The sequence below is a fragment of the Plasmodium gallinaceum genome, assembly GCF_900005855.1.
Source record: "Plasmodium gallinaceum strain 8A genome assembly, contig: PGAL8A_v1_53, whole genome shotgun sequence".
In the NCBI taxonomy this organism is placed as follows: Eukaryota; Apicomplexa; class Aconoidasida; order Haemosporida; family Plasmodiidae; genus Plasmodium; species Plasmodium gallinaceum.
Window position 1 is genome coordinate 17184 of NW_021628210.1, and position 18497 is coordinate 35680.

The following is an 18497-nucleotide window of genomic DNA, read 5'->3' on the forward strand; positions in this document are numbered from 1 at the left end:
AATAAAAATTAAAATAAAATATTAATTTTTTTTTTTTTTTTTTTTTTTTTTTTTTTCCCTCTATGATTTATTATTTCATTTTATAAATTACGTTTATCTCATAAAAAAGTTATTATAAAAGACGCCAAAAAAATATTACATCATTATTATTTATATTTATAAAAAAAAAAAAACAAATGAATATATATGTTTATAAATACTATTATACTATAATTAAATTTCGAATAGACTCAAACGAACGAAACTTAAAAAAAAGACATCTTGAAATCTTTTTTTTAATCGATGCAACATACATAAATCAATAATTGTATATTTTTTTTATATAAATAAAAACAAATAGAGAATGGAGAGTAAAAGTATAATTAGCAAGATTATCATATTTATCAATGTTTTTTTTTTTTTTTATACTGTTGTACAAAAAATGAATATACTTTTTTTTTATATTGATAACAAAGTTACAAAGAAAAAAAAAAAAAATTTTATAAATCACATTATATTTTTTCTAAATTTTTATTAATAAAAAAAAAAAAAAAAAAAAAAAAATTGAAATAATTTTTTAATAACATTTTTTATATCTTATAGTAGTATTATACTATTAGAAAATTGTTATAGCTATTATATTCCTTTAAAAAAATAAAATATTAAATTCTTAAAAAAACAAAAAATATTTCTTTTATAAATAATAATACGGAAAATTACTTATTCTATTTTGTTATTGGACCTATTCATTATATAAAAGGTAAATTTAAAAAATGAAAAAAAAAAAAAAAAAACGTATAAATATTTTTATTTCTATTAATTTAGATTTTATTTTTACCATTCCTCAAAGTTTTTTGCCTAAAGTGCATAACATTATCTGAAGTCTCCTTTTCATCGAAATTCTTTTTATCACGTATTTCTATATTATATGTTAAATTTCCTTTTTCCTTTATATTTTCGTCGTTGCTAATCTATAAATAAAGATTAATATATATATATATAATAATGAATATATATTAATAATTATACAACTAATACCTTATTTAAAGAGTCTAACAAATCTTCAATTTCTTCTTTATCTTCATCATTTATATTATTTATCTAAAATAAGTAAATGTATAAATATATATTTTTTAATATAAATTTTATATGTAAATTTTCATTAAATCATGTTTTACATAATTTTTTTATGATTTACCTCTTCTGTTTGATCTATTAATTATTTTATAAAAAAAAATATAAATTATAAAATATAGAATAAAAAAGAAAAAAGAAAAAAGGATTAAGATAACAAAAAAGAAATAAATATTAAAATATGTTAAATACTATTTTCTTGTGGAACATAAACTGGTGAATGACTGGTTGCCCATAAAGAAGCAGACCTCTGCTTCATTCTTTCTTTTTCCTCAAGCTCATCTATTAATTTTATAAAAACAAGAAAAATTAGTTTATGTAAAAAATAACTTTTTTTTTTTTTTTTTATATATATTAAATATATCCGGTTATAAAAACTATAATTTTATTCCAATTATTAGTCATTTTTAATTTTTCTAAAGTATGTCACTTCAAAACTTAAAAATTTTTTTTTGTTATACTCTCATTTTTAGTTGAAAATATTTCTATGATTTTTGTAGATATTTGTTTAAGATGATTTTTTTACTTATGATATATCTACATTCCACTTTTTATTTATTAATTTTTTTCTTTTTTTGTTTTACATACCTTCTAATATACTAATCTATAAAAAAAAACAAAATGAAAAAAAAAAAAATATGATATACAAAGTTTCAAATTTATTTATGTAAAAAGTTTTTATCACTTGTCTTCCTATTTCTTGGCGAAGTTCTGATAATAGAAACATCATATCATTCTTAGTGATGTGTAGTTTTTTTGATGGTACTATTTTCAAGTTTATTTTTGGTGTAGATTCTGAAACAACATTGGTCACATTTTCATTTTTACCAGATACTACATTTGCTATATCTGCAACTCCAGATAAAATATCACCTAAAGGTAATATTTCTGTTTTTTCACAAAGACTTTTAGACAGAAACAAATTAACAAAAAAAAAAAAGAAAAATAATTTATTCATTTTGAATGTTTTCAGAAAGATATTTAAGTTAAAATTAAGTAACACACTAATATAAATTTCCAATAAAAAAATTTAAAGAATAAAAATAAATTTTATATTTTTTTTTTATATAATAATTCTAATGAAGAGAGTAAAAAAAAAAAAAAAAAAAAATAATTTAATTAGATATATTTCAAATAATTTCAGAGACAAAATAAATATATATGGAAATTTTTAAAATATATTTTAACTTTTCTAAAATTATGTAAAATAGAAAGTGTATATACATCAATATATGTATGAAAATTTTATTTCTTAAAGTTAATTTGAACATTTTTTAGTTAGATGATAATAAAAATAAATATCAAAAATGACGAAGATATTATTGTAATCTTTTTGTAGTAATAAAAAGAAAAAGTAGTGAAAAAATAATATATTCAATTTACGACTGTAAATAAATAAAGAATTACATTTCATATTAATAAATTTATAGTTTTTAAAATAATTTTCCTTAAGTGTATATTAGGTTGTACATTATTGTAAAATTAGAATCCACTACTATTTAAGAAAGTAATTTAACGAAAATTCATATAACCAATATATTAAAAAAAATATAATCGAAAAGTGGTATAAATAAATTTATCGCTAAACAAAAATAAATTTAGTAGTTCACTTATATATTATAATAACAACAATTAAAAAAATTAAAAAGAAAGTAAAGAAAAATAATAGCTTTAAAAAATCAATTATTCTTTTTTTTTATTACATAGATATTTAACAATTAAATGTATTTTATGCAATCAAATTTCTATATAAGATAAATTGGGAATAATAAGATGTATAATAATTTAATGTATGAAAAACAATAAAATTAATCAAATATAATTTAAAAAAAAAAAAAAAAAAGAAAATATAAAATGAAAAATTATTTGATCAAAAGTAATTCTAAATTGAAGTATATTAAAAATAAGCATTTTTTTTTTTTTTTTTTCCTTTGATAGTATATGTTTATAAACTGTTAAAATATATATTTAAAGAAAAAAATTTTTTTTTTTTTTTTTTAAAGAGTTTTCAAACAGCATGTATTTTTAATTTGATTAGCTTTAATTTTCGCTTCTTTGATCATTTCAGGTGTTGCTTCATTCATTTTAAAAAATCTGTCTGAAGGGGTGCATGTTTCATCTCCAAAGTTTACTTGACTATGCATCATGACTAAGTTAATACTTCCTATTTGTGTAGAAAAAGGAGTGGTATAGTAGTAATAATCTACAGTTGTATTATCTGTAAATTCCTTTAGATGAGGAGTAGATGTTTTTGTTATTTTATAATAATCGTAGTACCTAAAATTTAATAATTAAAATAAAAATATATAAATAAAATAAGAGATATAAAACAATGTTAATAGTAGAGACAGAAAACAAAATTAAATGTAAAATGAAAAGAATAAAGCTTTGATTAATTCTATTAAATATTCAACCAAGAACAAGTATCCGTTGTCATCATTCGAATCCCATTTTCAGTAATTCCATATCTATAAATATGATTAAAAAGTGAATAAAGAAAAAAATAAAATAAATGAAAAGTAAAAAATAGATAAAGTGTATTGGTCGTAGAATAAAAAAGTGATAGTGTATAAAAAAAAAAAAAAATAAATAAAAAAAATAAAATAAAATAAAAAGAAAATATATATTTTAATTAAATATTTGAAAAATATTCTCATCCATATTCCAATATTTATATTTTAAGTATTACTTTAAAAAATTTTTCATTTGCTCAATGGAATATTCATTACTAGAACATTGGAGAAACTTATTATATTGTTTATCCTTATCTTCATTAATTTCAAAAGTTTCAACTTCTATTTCTGGTGTGTATGATTTTTCTGATTTTTTGGAAGTCCCTGATTTTTTAGAAGTCTCTGATTTTTTGGAAGTTTCTGATTTTTTAGAAGTCTCTGATTTTTTGGAAGTTTCTGATTTTTTGGAATTCTCTGATTTATTTGACGCACTGTCGAGTGATGTCTCCTTTTTATCTATTGGTTTGTCTATTCATACAATGATTAGAAATATACATAATATATTTATATATAAACATTTTAAAATTATAAAATTTACATAACATTTATGCAGAATATTTTATTATTACCTTCATATGATTCGTGTGAAGAAGCCATTGTTCTAAGTTAAAAAAAAGGTAGATATAGTAATCTTGTTGTGATTATTAATATAATAAAAAAATAATAATATATAAAAATTTAATTTAAAGAAATTAAACTCTTTTCTAATTTTTTTTTTTTTTTCTAAAGAAAATAAATGTATTTTATTATATTATGTGGAAATTATTTAAAATATTTGAAGTGTTAAAATTAAAAAGTTACAACAAAATGAAAAATATAATTTAAAATATGTTTTAAATAGAAAAACATGAAAAAGACATTTTTACTTGAATAATTTATTTTATATTCTTTTTTTTTTTTTTTATGTGTGTTCTTAATATTTTAAAAAATAAATCAAAAAAAATAATAAATATACTTTAAGCATGGTTGTTTAATGTTACAACAAAAATACAGTTACAAAAAGCTTTTTTTTTTTTTTTTTTTTTTTTTTTTTAATATAACATTTGATATAGGGAAAACCAATACATGATTTTGTGAATTAATCATAAAAATAATTGAATAAATAGCTTTTTAACTGAAAAAAAAAAAAAAAAAAAAAAATAGCTATATTTAAGTGAAAAGAATATGGCAATATGTGTTTATAAATATTAAAATTTTTTGGTTATGTATCTCAAAATATTAAATTTATTTCGATTAAATATTCATCATTATTAAACTCAATAAAGTATTTTTGATTTACTCTAATTATATAAATCATTATGACGTAAAAAAATGTGTGGAATGAAAAAATAAAAAAGTAATTTTATTATTTTTTACATGATCTCTTATTTCTTAAAGATTCTTATTCTAAACAAATTTTTTTCTAAAATGAAAAATAATGTTTTATATAAAATTAACCTTAACGTAAATCTTTTTTTGGAATTATTAACAAGTTCTTTAATCTTGTCATCTATTTATTTCTTTTTTATCTAATTTATTTGTTATGATGAAATTATGAAATCGTAAAAAAAGAAAAATTATAATTTTTTATTTTATCTATTCTCTTTTTTAAACAAACATTAGAATAAATGAATCTCGTGTGTTATTTTTTTATTTTAATAATATATAAAGATCTATTTTATAATATCATAGAAAAATAATTTTGTAATGAAAAATATAATATGTTCATTTTTAACATATTTTTATGAAATTGACTGTTACACACTCCTGTAAAAGGAATTCATACACTATTAAAAAAATTCTGCATTCTATATATTTAAAGTTCAATAAAAAATTTATTATGGGTATATATAAAACATATATTTAGACATTCCTTAATTTTATATGATTTTTTAAAGATACTAAGATTAATATTAAAATGTGTATATATATATAATGAAAAAGCAATTAGATTTAATATGAAAAATATGAATAAAAAAATAATTTTATAATAAATGTTTAACAAGTTTTCTAGAAATGAAATTATGCTCCAAGAGTTGTAAATCATAATTAATAATGTATCATTATACTAAATATAAACCTTTTTGTTAATTTATTATAATAAATTATAAGTTTTTAAAAAGTATTATAGAGTTAAATATATTACTTTGATGTTCATATAACTTTTTTTCCTTAATCTAATTTATTTTATTGCTTTTTTTTATGATTGTATGAATTATTTTTTTAGTGTGTTAATAATTATAGTTTATATATTAAAAAATTAGAAGTATCATAATTATTAAGATTATAATATATATACAAAGGAAAAAAAAAATACGAAACATACATCTGCAACAACAAAATTAAAAAGAAAATTTTCATTACAATTTTTAAAAATTTTACATATACAAAATATAACTTCCTAATTTTACATGCAGAATAAATTTATTTGATTTTAAACGCACTTTTTTTTTTTTTATATTATTTACGTTTCACAAGAATAATTATATTTTCATCTTGAGGTTTTTTGAAATATACGATAATCCATTTATTTTCTTTTTTTTGCATATATTATGTTTCATTATTTTAAGTTGTTCATAATTGTTTTTCATTTTTTTTTTTTTTTTTTTTTTTTGAACATAATGCTTTCAAAATATTAAGTTGATTAAATGAACGTTTTATTGATAGAAATTATAAAAATTAAACATTTAATTATAAATATTTTTTATTTTTAAAATATATGTTTATTTTATTTTATTTATTTTTTTTATACTAGACAGTAATGCTATATTTCATGTTTTTTTTTTTTTTTTAATTCCTTTTTGTTTTATAAAAATATTTAAGTTCATAAAAGTAACAGAGCTTCAACATTATATATTTTAAATACATAATAGAGAATATTAGTGAAACATCATGATGAAATGAATAAGATTTCGAATTTTCAAAGAAATAAACATCCATTCAACAACAATGAATTAAATGAGGCACAAATTAATCAAAGATTAAAAAATATTAATTTAACTAAGCGTTTAATATCGTATGAAAGGTATATAAGTGCCATACCAAAAAACGAAAGAAGTAATGATTTAAAAAACGGTTGGCATCCTGAAACACCTAGAATTAATAAACATTTAAGTTTATCGCAATGGAATAAAGAAGTTAAAAAATGGAGAAAACAAGTTCATGCATGGGGGAATATATCTGAAGAGGTTCATAAGTACATATGTAGTTTATCTTCTTCAGAAAAATACAATTATTTGTCTAATTTAAAATTACCTGAGTTAAGTCAGAGTGAAATAAAAAATTTAAAAAAAAAAAATGAAGAAATTTCAGATATAGCATTAAGAAATATTTTATTTATTTCAGATAAAAAAAACCCAGATAATTGTGTTGATAATATTATAATAGATAAACCATTATTTTTTCTTCCCCAAAATTTCAATGGTACTATATTAAATAATGAATTTATAATCATTAAACAAAATTATTTAGAAAAATCACTATTTTCATTAAAAAATGAATACGATGAAAATTATGAATATTTATTTGAAAAATATTATAGGTTATATTTTTTGATGAAAGATTTTAATTTAAATAATGAAAATAGAGAAATAAAAACAAATGATATTATTGTTATTTCAAAAAAAAAGGAACAATCTAAAAACAACAATAATATAAATGCAGTAAACGAATACATGGAAAACCAAAAAATAGAAGCATCAAAATATTTATATTGCTCTAGTATGAATACGGAGAAAAAAAACGAAAAAAAAAAAAGAAGATTTTAATTAAATATTGTTTGTAAAGTTGTATCTTAATATTTTTATTTGATTCTATATTATATATTCATTTTTATTTTAATTAGGCAAAATGTTAATAATTTAAAATTAAAAATAATGTGCTTGAGCATTTATAATATTTTTTAGCTTATTTATTATGATTAAAATATATAAATTGTTAAAGCTAAATATATAGTATTTACATTTTGTTAAGCTTGATATAATGTATCATGTATATAATTTTTTATACATTAAATATACCAAATATTTTTATGTAAGGAAATATTGGGTGTATCTTTATAGAATTTTTATCTTAAGGATATAATTATTGTATAATGCCGTTTATTTAATAAGTTTTTAATTTATTGGAGTTGTTAAATATATATTACATTTTTCTTTTCAAATATTTTTTCTTCCTTTTTTTATACATCATATTTCTTTTTTTTATTTGTTAAATTTGAACCTTAAAAATTTAAAAATTTAAAATATTTTTTTATAGTGAAAAGTCTAACTTATGAAAATTCTCATATTTTCTCATATGTACGTTAAATTTTTTCTGGAAGTTATCTATTTTTTTTTTTTTATTTAGCATCTTTATTATTGTTATATAAAAATTTAAATTATTACAATAAGTATAATATTATTTCTCCCTAATATATATTAAGATGACATACTTATATTTAATTTAAAATATTATATAATTAAGTAAATTTTATATGGAAAAAAATTTTTTATTCTTAAAAAATATAAAATAAAATTTATTTAAAAGAAATTAAAATTTATTGCCTTTAATGAGTTGTTTTATGTATTATCTATGATTTTAAAAAATAATATTAATTAAAAGATTTTAAAGTAAATGTGAAATTGTAATCTTCATAAAATTACTTTTTGTATATGCATTATTATAAAATGTGTTAATATTTTATCAAAAGCACTTAAAATATATATATAATATTTTTTTATGCTTTTTAAAAATAATTGCTCTTTTGCTTTTATACATACATAGTTAAGTATTTTAAAATAATAACAGTAGTGAGAGATTTTATATTTTTACATAATAATAAAAAAAAAAAGATAAATAAAACAAAAATGTTACTACATTTAATCATTTAAGAAGTAAAAATATATATACATTCTTTTTTCTTAATTTAAAATATAATGTTAAAGAAAAAAAATAAAAATTAAAGTTATTTTACCTATTTTTTTTATAATAATAATAATTAAATATTGCTAATGGATAGTTTGATAATCAAAAAAATAAAAAATTATTATTGTACTTTATTATTTAAATTTATATACATGTGTTAATGATAAAACTTTCACATATTTTCGATGGTCTTTGGAGGCAATCCATTGTTAGGTGTGCAGATAATAGTGGAGTAATAAAAGCATGTATAATTGGTATCGGAAAGAATAAATGGGGAACAGGAAAAATAGGAGATAGAATAAGAGTATCTATTAGAGATAAAACTAGTGAATGTACCGTTTCAGAAAAGACACCAAAAGGAATTATTGTTAGAAGAAAAAAAGAAACAAAAAGAAAAGATGGAAGTTATATAAAATTTGATGATAATGCTTTTGTTATGATATCAAAAAATAAACTCAAAGCTACAAAAATAAAAGGCCCAGTTGCAATGGAAACTAGACACAACTGTAGAAACTTAGCTAGGTTCATTTTTTGATACTTCACAAAAAATGAAAAAAATAAGTAAATATTTTTAATTAAATTTATATGTAAACAATTTCATTTTTTAGTTGCATCATATAGCATTCATAATAATAAAAGATACTATAAAAATACATAATACTTTTAGAGAAAAATAGTTTCTATCTATTATTATTTTATATTTTTTCAAATTTTCTTTTTTAAAATGATTTATTCAAAGAGTATATTTTCTTATAAACAAAAATAAGAATCTTGATTTTTCTTTTCTTTTTCTTTTTTTTTTTTTTTTTTTTTGTTTCAAACGAATTATTGAAATTACAAATGAGTAGTTAAAGATTCTGATGCTATTAATTTTTTTTTTTTTTTTACATATAAAACTTTTTCATTTTTTATTTTTAATATTATTAATATTTATTTTTTCATATATTATAAAAAAAAAAGTTCATATATGTATATGTATATATACATACGTATTAAAATAAAAAAAAAAAAAAAAAAAAAGTAAATTCGCAATTCTGCTTATAAACTGTAAAATCTTATTTTATTTAAAATTGTGTTTCTTAAAAAAATATGTTTAAGACATTACTTTTTAAGATACTTATTTTCAAAATAATATACTTTTTGAATAACTGCTTTTATAAATAATTACTTTTGCACAGCTTAATTTATTGTATTATTTTAGATGCTCTTTATAATATTATTATGATAATATTTTTTTTTTTTTTTTTTAAGTATATTTTATTAATTTTACTTTAAGCCATAATAATTTTCTTTTAAACCATTTTCATATATACTGTAATTTTTTCTAATAATATAAACTAAAAAATGAAGATGTTTACAAAAATAAAAAATGGTATTCTGCTTCTTTCTTTATTTTAGTAAATAAAAGCAAATTTCATTAACCATTAACATTATTTTATGTAAGACTCGCAAAGAGCAGGAGTGTCTGACATTGTAATATAAATACCTATAATTAAACCTGTAAAAAATGAAAATAAAAATTGTAATTTTAACTTGTAAAATGAAAAAAAAACATAATTTTATGTTATATATAAATACATTATTTTTTTAATATAAAAAATAATAATAGTAATTAAAAATAAAAATTACCATATAATGCCAAAGCTTCAGAAAAAATGAGAATTAATATCAATCCCATGAATAATCTATTTTGTTGTGCATTTGCTCTTACACCTGCATCACCAACAATACCAATAGCTAATCCAGCAGCCTAAAAAAAAAAAAAAAAAAAAAAAAAAAAAAAAAAAACATATATATATATATATATATATATGTATTAAAAAAATGTACATATGAAGCATATAATTAATATTTTTGAAATTATATAATTTATTAAATTTCTTTTGTTTCCTACTAATGAACTTAATCCAACTATTAATCCTGATGATAAATGAGCATACCCCAAATAAGTTGAATAAGTATCAATTGAAACTAATAAAAACAAATTTTAATATATAACATTGTACATAATTTTGTAATTTTGTTAATAAAACTTCCAATATTACAAAACAATAAGAATTTTCATATATTATTTACTAAATAAATAAATAATTTAAAGAGAACAATACATTATAATATTTACACATTAGGTATATAAAATATTGTCTTATATAAAAAAAAACTCTATATATAAGTACTTCTTCCTTTAATAAGAATAGACATAATAATTCCATAAATTCCCAAAACACCAGACATAATTACAGGTAATATCGACTTCATAACTAAATCAGGTCTCATCACACCAACACTACACACTCCTACTCCACTTTTAGCAGTACCAAATGCTGCCCCCAAATCTGAAATTAATACGCAAAAAGAATCATTAAAAAATTAAAAAAGGAAATTAAAGAATAAATACTTTTTAGCAAGATATAAAATTAAGATTTATACACACATATATATATATATATAGTAATAAGCAAATATCAAAGAATAATTTACTTGAAAAGATTGAAGATGCAGCAATCCCCATATATCCAAAAAAAGCTGAGTTAGGATCACATGTTCGCATTTTCGAAAAAAAAAAAAAAATTACTTCTTATTTATATATATATATTAAGAATTAATATTGAATAATTGTATTATTATATTAAAAATATAAAATAAACAGCTTAAAGTTAGCATATAAAATATATAAATAAAAAATATATTTTTTTAAAGTTTATTTTTAATTAAATATTAAAAAAAAAAAAAAAAAAAAAAAAAAAAAAGCCTTTCCGCATGCATTTATATAAATATTAAAAAAAAAAAAATTTTATATCTTTAAATTTTCTTGATTTTTATTTTTTTTCTTTTGTTATAAATAGTTATCAATTATCTATTTATAATAACTATATATACATTTAAATATTTGTGTATATTTTAAGTTTAATGTTTAATCGAATAAACAATTAAAAACTAAAAAAAAAAAAAAAAAAAAAAAAAAAAAAAAATTTGGATATAATTATATTTTTTAGCTGTAAATGTAAATTATGACAATTGATTTTCATATATTTATTATATTTAAAAAAATAACTTAAAAGGAATAATGTAAGATGCAACATATAATGTAATTATTTATTATATTAAAATATCTAATAAAATAATATAAAATAAACATAGCATTATGAGTGATTAGAAATTAAATATTCATTGGAAAATAATTAAAAATTACATAAAAGATAAATGAAAAAGATATATGTCCGTTTACTTATTTTTTTTAATAGTTTTTTTATTCATTATATTTTACAAATATTGTTACTTGAATTTATCATTTTTCATTTCTTCTTTTTTCATATTTAGTAAATGCAATTATTTGTAGCAATTGATAATTTTAAAACTAAATCTTTTTATAAGAGAAAAAGAAATTCGTTTTATGTACATTATGTTATTTTTATTATATATCAAGAAAATATATATATGTTCTAAAAATTATTTATATTTATTTTAAATCCTATTATAATTTGTTAACAGTAGTTTATAATAATAATTTAATAAAATGGAAAATTGTGTATTTTTACAAGAAATGAAATATTATAATTATTTTTTAAAAAAAAAATATTTATAAAAATAAAAAAGAACTTAATTTGAAAAGAAATAATGTAAAATGAAAACTAATTGATGATTACAAGCCTTTTAAAATTGTTTATATATTTAAAAAAGGTGAAATAAGATATTGTTTAATTATACTTACTTAAAATATGAAATTATAATAAAATTTTTTTATAAATATACTTCATATATAGAATCAACTAAATTATTAATATCTTCCGACAGTATATTAATATAATTTTTGTAAAATTATTTTTAACATTACATATAATAATTTACTTAGTTTTTTTTTCTTTTTCAATTTACTTCTAGGCACTCTAAATAGAGATATAATTCATTCTTTTTTATTTTATATTAATATGCTTCATATATTTCAGATATGAGAAAATGAATGGTACTTTTAATGACTTATATGGTGACTCAAAATGTATTTTTAACATAAAAATTTTTTAATTTAAAATAGTATAATAAATATAAAAAGCAATAAACTTTAAATTTATATTTTTAAAAAAGTGATAATGATTTAATAATAAAAGGTGAATATATTCTATTTAAGAATTTCATCTGATTAATATATATAAAGGTTATTATATTATTAAGAAAAAGTATTATAAAATGCTTTAGCTTCTTATTTTTATTTTTTACAATCATAATAAATTTGTTACATGAGAGAATGCTTAAGATGGAAAATAATTAGTAAGTAATTATAGCAAAATCATTTTCTATGTATATGTAATTTCATTGTTTCATTTGTTAAAAAAATAAAAAAAAGTATATTCTTTTTTAACATCAAACAATTCTAAGTCATAAACATATATTAAATGTAGCTATTTGCTGCAAACTTTTTTAATTGAATAATTTCCCTTTATAAAAAATATTAAAAATAAATAATTTTCCATTTTTTAATGTAAAAATGATGTTTTAATATTTAAATTATTTCACAAATTTATTATTGTATAGAATAAATAAAAGGAAAACAAGAATAATATTCATGTAATTCTAAGAAATTCTCTACTAAAATAATATTATTTTATTTCTAAATGAAAGTTTTTATCTTATAGAAAATGAAAAATTTAAGTTATTTTTATTTATTTATACTACAGAGATTTATAAAAGTTAAAAATGTCTTTTAAAAATTAGAAAAATAAATAATTATAACTTTGAGAAGAAATATATAAACATTTAAAAATTATTCTCATAAGTAAAAAAAAAATTTATAAAAAAATAAAAATATATATTTATACTTTTTTTTAAAATTTTTCCATTAAAAAGTATTTGTAAAAATATTATTAAGTGTTTTTTTTTTTCTTTTTTTTTTTTTTTTTTTTTTTTTTTTTTTTTTTTTTTTTTTTTTTTTTTTTTTTTTTGTACATACGCACTGATATATTTTTTACTTAATTTTATTAGTTATAATTTGATTTTAATTTCATTAATTTAAAATGAATATTTGCTTAATTAACATTCATTTAAATTAATTTTTTCAAATAAATTTTGTTTTAACATTTTGTAATAAGAATATAAGGTAGACTAAAAAATTTTATAATAGTAGTATTTTTTTTTTTTTTTTAAATTATATTAGTATACATGAAACATTTTAAACGTATACAATTTATTAATTTTTCTTTTTTAATATAAAGAATGAAAGAAAAAAACGATGAAAAAAAATTCATTATTAATGAACGTAACAAAATATATGATCATAGATGGCAATAATTTTATTATTAATAAAAAAAAGAATTTATTCCTTGATGGATATGAATTTTCTACACTTAAAAGGAATTCACTAATTAAGAAAACAGGAATATTAAATAAAGATATATATATAAAAAAGAGTTCAGGCATTATTTTAAATTTGGAACATTTATATAAAAAATATATATGTTCAAATCAAATTTTAGGAAAAGATTCCTTGAAATACTATAGTGAAGAAAAAAAAAATTTAAAGAATTTAGAAGATTTAGATTTACATAAAAATAATGAATATATAAAAGATGACAAAAAAAATGAAGGAATTTTAATGATTAATAATAAAAATAATAGAGATACATTGAGCAATAACATAAATTTTAGTAATAGATTATTGGAAAAAAATATAATAAGCATACAAAAAAACAATAGAAAAATTAATTCTAATATATTAAAATATTACTTAAATAACTATCTTGAATTATCAAAATCTAAATTAACATTATGGGTAACTTTAAGTAGTACATTTGGATATTTTATGTTAGGTGGTTCTTCATTAAAAGAATTTTCAGCTTTAGTAGTGGGTGTATTTTTGTGTAGTAGTAGTGCTAATACATTTAATCAAATTCGTGAAAGAAATATAGATAAAATAATGAAAAGAACTCAAAAAAGACCATTAGCCAATAATAAAATATCATTAAAGCATGCAGAAATATTTGGTTTTACATCAGCAATAACTGGCTCATTAATATTATATTTTTTTAATAATCCTTTAACATCTTATCTAGGTATATTTAATATTATATTATACGCATGTTTATATACCCCATTAAAGTTAAAAACGCCTTACAACACCCACATTGGTTCAATTGTTGGTTCAATACCAACATTAATGGGTTGCACAGCAGTTGAACAAAATTTGTTTTTACCTGAACCATGGATATTATTTATAACTCAGTTTTTATGGCAATTTCCTCATTTTTATTCTTTAGCTTATTTATATAAAGAAGACTATATAAAAGGTAAATATAAAATGTTTCCTCTTCAAGATAAAAATGGAATATATACTGCAAAACTTTGTAGACCATATATAATTGGATTATCTTTACTCCCATTGATTTTTTTTTTTTGTGGTTATACATCCTATATGTATATTTTAACATCACTAATACCTAACTTATTTATTTATTATAAATTTCAAAATTTTTTAAAAAAACCCTCAAAATGTAATATTAGATCCTTTTTTAAACATTCTCTATGGCATATTATTTTATTATTGGCATTATCGGCTTATCATACACAAATTCCTGATAAAAATGAAAATAATAGTAGGAATATTAAGGAAAATAATAAAGATACAAAGGAAAATTCTTTAGATCACAGTATTACGAAGTTCAAAAAGAAACTATTGAAATTTTGTATAGTGTTCTCATAATATCCATATATTAACTTTTTGTTATTTTACATTAATTATTTATATATACTTTTTTTTCTTTTTTAAAATTATTTTTTTTATTATTATTTTTTTCCTTCACTTTTTTTTTTTTTTTTTTTTTTTTTTTTTTTTTTTTTTTTTTTTTTTTTTTTTTTTTTTGTTTTTTGTCTTATTTGTTTACTAAAAATGATCATATAATATTTTAAAAACTGTTTCAAAATGTATCTGTAGTATAAAATAATGTATAATTGAATTTTAGATATATTAATAATAATTAATAATTTGAAATTAAAATATAATATTTTTTTTTAATACATTTAGTCATATATAGTAAAATTATATATATATATATATGTTTTACATTTTCAATCATTAAGGTTAAATGAAATAATATAAATTTTTTTACATTTATTAAAATTAAAAAATTGAAACAAATTCTTAGAAAACTAATTAAAGTTTTTAATTAAAAAGAAGAACAAATAATTTTATATAACGTTCTTTTTATTTTAACTCTTCATATAAAAAGTAAATAGTAATAATTGATTGTTTTTTTTTTTTTTATAAAAGTAGCATAAATGCTATTTTAAAAGATAACTTTTATACCATAACTCCAATTCTTTTTTATAATTTTTTCCTATGTTGTTTGTTCTGTTTTTAACACTTATTAATTTATTTTTATGGTCTATTTTAAATACAAAAAAAAAATTATAAATTAGTTATTCTCAACCCTTTTAGAATATTATACATTTTAATGGAAAAAATGAAAAAAAATAATTTTAGTATCATTTTTTATTTTTTTAATTATATAACATTAAAAGGAGTAAACAAAAATGGATATGTAAGAAAATACTTTAACAAATTTTATATTGTTCTTATATTTTCTAAAAATTATATCTCATTTATACATAAGATCTAACTATTTATAATGTTTTTTTTAACACATGGTTATTAATAATATGTTGAAAATTATTTAGTTCTTTCACCTTTTTTTTAGCATAAAATTAAAGTGTTTTTATAAAGGAAAAAAAAAAAAAAAAAAAAATATACATTAAGGATAAAAATAATATGTATCTTATTTTAATTTATTAAAATAAAAAAAAAAAATATACATGAAAATAAATTTATTTCTTTTTTGCTCCAGATACTTTTGTCTTTTCTGTTCCACGAACCTAGTTAAAAAAAAATTAATAATTAAAATAAGTAAATGAATTCATATATAAATAAATAAAAAAAATATCTAAATGTATTCAAAATGAAAAAAAATATATATATGTATATATATATAAAATGTATTCTCTTACTTTTTTTCTTCTATTTTTTAGTTCTTTTGCTGCTCTTCTTCCTGTTTTAGTTTCTTTTGTTATTAATCCTTCTCTAATAAGTCTGTATTTTTTTTCAAATTTTTTAACTGCTTCCACATTTTTATAAATTAAGCCAAATCCTTTCGTTCTACCACCACCAAATAAAGTTTTAAAACCAAATAAAATAATTGTACCTACATCATTTAATTTATACATTTTAGCTAATTTTTCTTTAACTTCCTTTTTTGATACTGATCCTCTATTTGGATGTAAAATTTCTAAAGCAAATTGCTTTCTACATAAAAGAGGATTCTGCATAAATTTTTTTATGCGAATTGTAAATTGATCTGCCATTTTTCTTTTTATTTTATTTTATTAAACTTTTTTATATTTTATTTTATTCTATATATTTACTTATTTTTTTATTATTTTATTAAATTTTTTTTTTTTTTTTAATTATTATATAAAAAATTATTTTACTAAAAATTATCAATTTTTAATTTTTTAATACTTCTCTTTTAAGTAGTTTATTTATATATACATCTCAAATTTTTAAATAAAAAATAAATCAAATGTAAAACTTATTAATCATTTTTACAAAGAAATATAATTTTATTTTAAAGTTCCTATAAAAATAACGAAATTCATAAAATTAAAAATTAAATTACAATAAAAATATCCCGGCTTATATATAAATAATTTTCTGCATATTTTTTTTTTTTTTTTTTTTTTTTTTACATATATTGCATTTAATTATAATTGATAAAATATGTTTATATTAAAAAAATTCCTCTTTTTTCTTAATTTTTTCTTAAATTAAACAGCAAAAAATGAATTATAAGATATTTAATAGATTATAAATAATGTTATATATTTTGTTATTTTTTCTTTTTTTTCAAAAAAAGCTTACAAGAAGATAAAAAAAAATAATGAGGTGATTAAGGTGTATTAAGAACGATTATTAAAAAGAAAAGATACAATATGGTTTCACAAATTTCGTTAAAATTATCATTTAATGTAACATTATGACAATAAAATATTTTATTACTTCTCTTAATTTAATGATATTAAAAAAATTCATAGAATATTACGGAGAAGTAATGTATTTACATAAATAAAAAAAGTCTTCAATGTAACCATATTGAAAATAAAAATTATAAGAAATTTGAAGAATTTTTTTTTTTTTAATTTATTAAATAAAATATATTTCAATTAATTGAAACAAGGTTTTTTTTTGTTAAAAACATAAAAGAGTGTTTTTTAAATGTTATATTTTTATAAATTTTAGTCTTTTAAGTTCATATAAATTTTGTTTTTTTTTTTAATTTCTTTATTGGTTTATTGTAATATTTGATGCCATATTAAAAATAAAATAATATATAGAACACATTAGAAATATATAATTAACAAAGTTTCAGTATAATTTTTGGAATAAAAATAGTTTTATTTTAAAAATAATTCTAACGAAAAAGAAAAAATAAATAGATAAGAATCTCATTTTTAAACGGATATTATTTATTTATAAAAATTTAATTGTAGAAAAAGGAAGACATGAATAAAAAAAAATAATAAAAGATTGTTCATTTTGTATAGTAACAAATAAATTACGAACAAAGAACAAAAAACAATAAAAAAAACAAAAAAAAAAAAAAAAAATATATAAGTAAATATTATAATATAATAAATATACTAAATATAATAAATAATTAAATATTTTAATATATATATATATATATATATATACATATGTGTGTATATACATGTATTTACATGTGCATATTAAAAAAAAGAAAAAAAATTATATAAAGCAGTTTAAAAAAAAAAAATTTTAAATTAAGATTTAAAAATACATAATAAAAGATAATGAAATAAAATGAATTTATATAAATAATCATTAATTTTTTTTTTTTTTTTAGTATTATTATTTTTATTAATTTTTTAATAATGTAAATAAATTTAATTACAAAAAAAAAAAAAAAAAAAAAAAAAAAAAAT

At 16.8% G+C, this 18497-nt stretch overlaps 7 protein-coding genes across 7 annotated transcripts; 3 read left to right on the forward strand and 4 right to left on the reverse strand.

Moving 5' to 3' along the window:
* Window positions 1-704: 704 nt before the first annotated feature.
* PSOP13 (secreted ookinete protein, putative) lies at window positions 705-2071 on the reverse strand (the record flags this gene model as incomplete). Its single annotated transcript, XM_028673309.1, has 7 exons — window positions 705-721; window positions 818-950; window positions 1018-1080; window positions 1178-1191; window positions 1306-1395; window positions 1702-1717; window positions 1799-2071. 7 exons carry the CDS (start codon window positions 2069-2071, stop codon window positions 705-707), a joined length of 606 nt encoding a protein of 201 aa, XP_028525780.1.
* A 1039-nt stretch (window positions 2072-3110) lies between these two features.
* PGAL8A_00066300 (conserved Plasmodium protein, unknown function) lies at window positions 3111-4223 on the reverse strand (the record flags this gene model as incomplete). The annotated part of the gene is made up of 4 exons (XM_028674420.1): window positions 3111-3390; window positions 3528-3581; window positions 3803-4082; window positions 4196-4223. 4 exons carry the CDS (start codon window positions 4221-4223, stop codon window positions 3111-3113), a joined length of 642 nt encoding a protein of 213 aa, XP_028525781.1.
* A 2282-nt stretch (window positions 4224-6505) lies between these two features.
* SLBP (histone RNA hairpin-binding protein, putative) lies at window positions 6506-7372 on the forward strand (the record flags this gene model as incomplete). The annotated part of the gene is made up of 1 exon (XM_028674778.1): window positions 6506-7372. The coding sequence occupies one exon, from the start codon at window positions 6506-6508 to the stop codon at window positions 7370-7372; it is 867 nt and encodes a 288-aa protein (XP_028525782.1).
* Window positions 7373-8670: 1298 nt separating this feature from the next.
* On the forward strand, window positions 8671-9045 carry PGAL8A_00066500 (mitochondrial ribosomal protein L14 precursor, putative; the record flags this gene model as incomplete). The annotated part of the gene is made up of 1 exon (XM_028674889.1): window positions 8671-9045. The coding sequence occupies one exon, from the start codon at window positions 8671-8673 to the stop codon at window positions 9043-9045; it is 375 nt and encodes a 124-aa protein (XP_028525783.1).
* An 895-nt stretch (window positions 9046-9940) lies between these two features.
* On the reverse strand, window positions 9941-11061 carry PGAL8A_00066600 (V-type proton ATPase 16 kDa proteolipid subunit, putative; the record flags this gene model as incomplete). The annotated part of the gene is made up of 5 exons (XM_028675000.1): window positions 9941-10008; window positions 10140-10260; window positions 10405-10481; window positions 10688-10846; window positions 10992-11061. The coding sequence occupies 5 exons, from the start codon at window positions 11059-11061 to the stop codon at window positions 9941-9943; spliced, it is 495 nt and encodes a 164-aa protein (XP_028525784.1).
* Window positions 11062-13734: 2673 nt separating this feature from the next.
* PGAL8A_00066700 (cytochrome c oxidase assembly protein (heme A: farnesyltransferase), putative) lies at window positions 13735-15201 on the forward strand (the record flags this gene model as incomplete). Its single annotated transcript, XM_028675111.1, has 1 exon — window positions 13735-15201. The coding sequence occupies one exon, from the start codon at window positions 13735-13737 to the stop codon at window positions 15199-15201; it is 1467 nt and encodes a 488-aa protein (XP_028525785.1).
* Window positions 15202-16322: 1121 nt separating this feature from the next.
* On the reverse strand, window positions 16323-16856 carry RPS24 (40S ribosomal protein S24, putative; the record flags this gene model as incomplete). The annotated part of the gene is made up of 2 exons (XM_028669977.1): window positions 16323-16370; window positions 16503-16856. 2 exons carry the CDS (start codon window positions 16854-16856, stop codon window positions 16323-16325), a joined length of 402 nt encoding a protein of 133 aa, XP_028525786.1.
* Between the last annotated feature and the right edge of the window lie 1641 nt (window positions 16857-18497).